Source organism: Oryzias melastigma, linkage group LG13 (genome assembly GCF_002922805.2).
Source record: "Oryzias melastigma strain HK-1 linkage group LG13, ASM292280v2, whole genome shotgun sequence".
Classification (NCBI taxonomy): domain Eukaryota; kingdom Metazoa; phylum Chordata; class Actinopteri; order Beloniformes; family Adrianichthyidae; genus Oryzias; species Oryzias melastigma.
In genome coordinates, this window is record NC_050524.1 from 20,179,383 (window position 1) to 20,185,970 (window position 6,588).

General features: G+C 46.0%; 1 protein-coding gene across 1 annotated transcript in view; it reads left to right on the forward strand.

Moving 5' to 3' along the window:
- The window catches only part of zgc:165508 (uncharacterized protein LOC100101652 homolog), a gene marked incomplete at its 5' end in the record, with an annotated part of 2,923 nt that extends 1,170 nt beyond the window's left edge, over nt 1-1,753 (forward strand). Inside the window, 1 exon segment of the mRNA XM_024277003.2 lies at nt 473-1,753. Coding sequence (XP_024132771.1) covers nt 473-1,119 — 647 coding nt within the window.
- Between the last annotated feature and the right edge of the window lie 4,835 nt (nt 1,754-6,588).

Sequence of the window (6,588 nt, forward strand, 5' to 3'; positions counted from 1 at the left end):
TATTTATAAAACACTTTTCATATGAAGGTAACACAAAATCCTTTATATCATAAAACATTTTCAATTTAAAAAAGAAAAACCTTCACAAAAAGTGTTATGCTTAGACAAGATGTCTTTAAGATAAGAGATAAAATATAAATTTTTCTTGATACTGAAGTGGGGAAACAACATTTTGGGGACAAGAAATATAAAGTTTTGTAGCATTGTGTGTAAAATGAAGATTTCTAATATTTATTACATCATTATAAATTTAAACTAACATCAGAGCCATGTTCACATTGGTGCTCTGGAGATGTTCTTATGGGAAATGCCTAAATAAAAAAAAATATTCCAGGCATTTTTATGTTAAAATCAGAACAAAAATCAGATAAAAAAACACAAAAAAGTAATTTCACAAACACCAATAAGTCTCCTTTCAAATTGTTTGTTTTCTTCAGGACTTTATGCTCATATTTTGCATATTTTCTTCCAGATGTGTCCTCCTACCCCCCCTACTTGAAGGATCTGATCCACACCCAGCTCTGTCAGCACCTGGGTCTGCGGGGGACCCTCTCTGAAAGCGGGGTGGGTGGAGGGGACGGGGGCTGCAGCCGGGAGCCGTCCCCCACGGCGGGCTCTCCAGACACCCTGTGTTCCAGCATGTGCAGCCTCGACGAGCAGCACCCCCTGCTCCGTGACCTGGGGGGGCACCGCGGCCCCCACTCCAACGCCGCTGAGCTCGCCGCCAAGATCCTGTCGGCGCTCCACGGCGGGGAGGAGCTGCTGGCCCGCCTTCAGAGGGTGGGGCAGAGCGGGCCTGCTGGGGGAGAGAGTGGTTTCCATACCCTGGGAGGGGGCAGACAAGGCTGCAGGCCCTGTGGGGGTCAGGACTCTCCTTGCTACTCCATGTCTTACTCTGAGACGTACCTGTCACCTGGCGAGGACGACGACACCCCATGCAAAGACTATCAGAGCACCATGTGCCAGGTGGAGGCAGAGGGCAACGAGGTGGAGTATCCGCCCGGCTACGACCCCAGCCGAAGGGTGTCTGACGTGGCCTCCTCCGGGGTGGTTTCCCTGGACGAAGAGGACGAGGAGGAGGAGCTGGAGGAGAGGGCGGGGCAGCCGAACAACCAGTGACTCCAACAAGCTAAGGGTTAATGTCTTCTTCTGAACTTTAATAACTCTCCATCTCTTAAATGGCACCTAAAAAAAAAAACGGAACGTCCCACAACGGCGCCCCTCCGACCGACCATCCATCTTTGCCTTACCGGTGGTGTTTCAGCTCCTCCCTCTTCCTGCTTCGTTCTCCTCCCACAAAATCTGTTGGCTTTGAAGGCGTCCAAACAATCTTTTTGATCGGAACTCAAAAAAACGCTGGACTCGATGAGGCAACCCCCCCCAGTGAGTGGTGGGTTTGAACCCCACCCTTCTCAGCTGAGCAAACAGAATCAGAAGGACTGAGCGGTGGGACTCTGACTTATCGATGCATGTGTTCTGCAAGCGTTGGAATGACCCGGTCTGGAACAAGACGTGTAATCTCAGCTGTGCTGTATTACCCCTGTCAATGACCCCCCCACCCCCACATTGGAGGGCAGGTTGACACTGCATCCTGGCACCTGCCCTTTTCTCCCGCATAATTCCCTCTCCTTTGCAAGAGACTGAATTGCATCCTTCTGGGCATGGCTTGCTGAGAATGCCAAACTATTTAACCCTGTCACGACCGAGTAGAAGGTGGAATGTCAGGAAAGTGACAGGAAGTGGTTTGTATTTTAAAAAAAAAGACGTGACAGAAATGATATGCTTTTATTGTACTAGTTTTCTATCATTCAAACATGTCGTCGTTCCAGTGGCATCATTATGGTTGAGACCTGTCATAATGACACTCTGGGCGTTCCTAGATGTGGAAGTCGTGAAAAACACGACAAACAAACAGAATGTTCCTGAAGTGATCCTTCGGTGAGAAAACGTTTGGCATGAGGCTTCACAGGATGAACAGACAAGGTTTTTTCCTGTGAACACATACATTGCATTGGAGATTTTCTATATTTTTGTATGCGTTGTCTTGCTTTGATCTCTTTGCCTATGCGGCGTGCCAGTGTATGTGGTTTTTTGCACGAAGCTAATGTGGCTGTAGATTTCTCCTTTTCTTCGTTATCACTGTGTGATATAGTTAATGGGAAAAAACAACAAATGTGAACAAAAAAGTTTTTTTTTTTCTAAAGAGGATACTGTGATATGCTTAGTTCTTTCCATATTTCCTTTGATTGAATTTGTTCTTTTCCCTTCTAGAAGTTGGCCTCTGTTTCTCTTCTTTCCTTTCTTTACTATGATGCTTTTGCAAAGGGCATGTTTTATGTGACACATACAGAATCTCCCATCTCCATGGGGACGTGTGGAGAACCATTAAGTTTCTCCCACAGGGAGTTGTCATTCATGCAACTCAGGTACTCCACCCCCCCCAACACATGCATGAGTCCTGCTCATCGTCCATGCGTGTCTGCACGTGTTTGTGGGATGAGGGGAAGTCATCATTTTCTATGAATAGTGAAAGCACAGGTTCAGTCTCCACTTTTACACCGTTTCTTTAGAAAAAGCCTCAACGAGAACGTTTGTATTTTGACATTTTCTGAAGTTGTGTGTCTGCACTGTAAGATGTCAAGCAAGCAGCGGAAGCTTGCATTCTCATTCCAAAACCCATCCAATGCAGCGATTCCCTTTAAAACATTGTCAGGTGTAGCTGTGCGTTGGACGGTTTGAACCGAGACTGGAGGGTTAAATAAAAACCTAGAAATAATGCATCCAGAACGCAGGAGAGGATGGCAGTTTCTGATGCAAACAGTTTACTACTCTTGATGAGGGGAAAAGACAGTGACAACTCAGGGGGAACAAATGAAGCTGTGCCTTTCATGCATCACCTCTGACCTCCCCAGTTGCATTCCAATCACCATCATCCTCCATGGTGTCGCTGAGGTCGCAGCTTGGCCTTTTTTACACTTTTATGATCATCATGAAGGGCGAGTGGGCAGATAAACATGGCAGCCTGGGTCGAATGGAGCCATCAAAAATCCCTGTTGCGTCTGCTGCGTGTTTGCTCCTGCTGCAGCTGCAGGTTACCGCAGGGCGCTTTGCGTCATTGTCCTTTCGGCTGACATTAAGATCCCGGCAGTCAAGGAGAGGTTGGGCTTTTGTTCGGGTGACGCAGGCATGCCTTTGTTGGCTGACTCCCACCGTCATTTATCAGCTCCCTCCGTCCACCTCGGTGCTTTAGTTTTTTTTTTTTGTGTGTATTTTTTCCGTCGATATGAATGTCTTCATCCTCTTCTGTGTGCTCGGAAAAGCGGCAGGAGTTCAGCACTTGTGAAAGGATGTTGTCCCTCATCCTTCCGCTCTTTGAAACTCATCCCAACCACATTGTAAATCCGTCTTTGGTGACTTTATGGACTTCCGACTGTCTCCATGGGAATGGAAATCAAACATTTCCCACTGATTCGCACACAGACAGCCTGATGAATGTTTCCCTTCAGTATCCCTCCATCAGTGTGCTGTCACTCCCTCCTCTCCTCCTTCAGTGTCTTTGTGTTTGTCTCCATCTTTCCTCCCACAGGGGACTTATTACATAACTAAGAGGACATCTGAGTGCTACCTTTGCCCACAGGCAATTAGCCTGCGATTGTAAAACTTGCTGATGATCAAGAGATGTTGTCTCCTGTCGGTCTTTCTGTCTCATTTCTTTACGTTCCCCTCGATTCTTTTACAGCCAGCAGCTTCTCAGTGACAGCTTCTGTCCCAGAAGGCTCCCTGCCCTCTTTGTTTCCGTGCTCCTTTTTTTCCTGTGAGAGTGATTGATAATTTATTTAGCCTAATAGGAGCCGAAAAATCCTGCAGTGTTTGACTCCGGCAGACGTCTGTAGATGGAAACGCGCTCCGACTCCGCTCGTGCATGTGCATGTGTGTGTGCATGCTCCGGGGAAGCGTATTTCGTTTATTTCCTGTCCAGACACCGGACTCTTATCAGAGAGAAGCGCTGCAGGTTGTGTGCACGTGTGCGTGCATGTCTGGAGGCCCCAGCGCTATAAAAAGACATCAAAACATCTGTCCGACAGTGTCAAGGCAGGAGGGCGTATGAATATTTAGTTGGTGGAGGCGCCACCGTCACCCTCAACCTACTTAGCATTTCAGAACAACCCAGCCGGGCCAGGACACCCCCCCACCTACCCCTACCCCATCACCAGTCAGTGAAACAACTGTGAAGGTGTGTGAAAATGTGCTGGAAATGAACCCCAACAATCCCTTCTCAAAGACTTTCTGTGTTTGCCCCCAATCAGCTGATGGTTGTGGGGGGGCGCTCTCACAGGCAGGAGTCTCACAAAGCCATACGACTAACCCAACAGAGATGAGCAGGCTGCAAACGAGAGGCAGAGGAGCCTAAATGAATGTATCGTTTCATCCAGTCTCAGTGGGTCAGCATCAGTCACTCCTCCCACTCAGAACCATTCCTGTCTTTTCTCCTCTTTTTTATAAGAACATGTTTTTCCTCTTTTGGTGAATGTAATTATTTGACTATTATCTCCTTGGATTAGAAAAATAAATCATTGTTTGCTGCATCCAATATTATTTCGAGGTAATAAATTATTGGTATTGTTTGCAAAAAACTAAGTTTGTGTGTGTTTTTTTACCCGGTACTGAGTCTCAAAGGATTACAAACAAGACATTGATGTGAGACGATTAGCTACTTTTAGTGCTTTCAACACCATTTCCTTTTGTGTGGACACACACTGTAAACCCGTCCACCCATCATGTTATTGCAGCATTGCAGTGAGGAGGGACATTTTGTGCAGGAACGACTGAATGCACACTGAAGTTAACACCAAAAGACAGGTGGCAGCAATGAACCATACACATCCAAACAACACTACTCTTTTGAAATCTATTCACCCATTCCTGATTTTTTTCGTGTGGGCAATGGGGGATGCTGGAGCCAATCCCAGCTACTTTCAGGGAAATGCAAGGACACCCTTCACCTGTCTGTTTTAAATCAAAGAGAAAGCTTTTATCAAATGTGAATAGATTCTTTAGGTGTCGTGAAAAGCTCTCTGTCTGAGCCCTAAATGTCAGTATTGGCAGATAAAGGACCCAAACGCAGCAGACCAGGCAAGGTGACAGGAACTTTAACTTAAATTAACCTAAACATGACAAAAATCCAAGGAGAAACACAAATGGGGACAGAACGGAGAGGATGACCTGACAACGAGGAACTGAAAACCAGACACTCAAATACACTGCGGTTGATTAACTAAATGAAGACAGCTGTGAATGATAAACTTGAACACAGTGAGACTGACAGAGAAAATAGAACATGACAAAAGCACCACAAAAACCCTGAACATAGAATCCTGACAGTACCCCTCCCTAAAAGGGCAGATTCAAGATGCCCAAAATAACCAAGAGGAGGGGACTCTTATGAGAAAACTATAGCAAGTTAGGAAAACAGAGCTTCTGCAGCCAGACGGATATAAGGGGTAACAGGCAAGAGAGGAGCAGCTCCGGTGGCTCTCCCCAAGGACATGGAAACATGAAGGAGAGCAGTTCTGGCGACCTTCCTCCGGAACAGGAAATACAACCAAGGGGGATGAGCGGCGACCATCCTCAGGGACAAGGAACATGAAGGCGTGTACCCGGTGACCCTCCTCAAGAGCCGACTACATGAAAAGAAGTGGCCCCGGTGACCCAGAGCCTGGCCTGGGCATAGGTGAGCTAGGCGGCCGCCTAGGGTGTCATCTGTTGGAGGGGCACCAAATTGCAAATTATTTTTTTTTACATTTTGACACACCACTCATTGTGTAAAATACCCTCCTTACCTGACGCAGCCCCTTTCAGGGGGTGGGCACCAAAAATCCAGTTTCGCCTGAACATAGTGAGACTGAAATGGAGCACAGAACATGACAAAAGCACCACAAAAACCCTGAACATAGAATCCAGACACTAAATCCCTCTTATGCCTTAAGTACTGTTCACGTGATAAGTGTGCACTCCTTGTCTGCAGCTTGACAGTTAGAAATGGGGAAATTAGACAATTGAGAGTAGTATGTGGATGTCCTACTGGGGTCCTACAAGCACTATGACATGCACACCCTGTGCCTGCGGCGGTCATTATGGAGCCAGTACTCACCACATCTTACTAACGACTAGAGTGTGGTGTAGGGACGCCATACCACAGCGTCTCCCATACTTCATAAGTGTGTGCAACCTCCATTAGCCTTATAAATACTTTGTGATACAATTACCACACGGCAATGGTACATAATATCACAGAGAGTACTGCAGAGGTCTATGAAAAGCTCTGCGAGGTGTTTTATTTTTTTTTATTATTTTTGCTTTTTAGGCTTTCATTTGAATATTTAAAGTTGTTTGAAATCAATAGTTCTTCAGGCAAAAGTCAATTCTTGACTTGTTCTTTTTTTCTCAAAAAGAATTCAAACAAGGCAACCAACTCAACTCTGCCTTAACAAAAAGAAGTCATAGTTTGCTATTTCTTGTCTTACGATCAGACACTGGACTCTTAAAAGAGAGAAGGACCTCAGATTGTGTGTCTACACTTGTATAAAA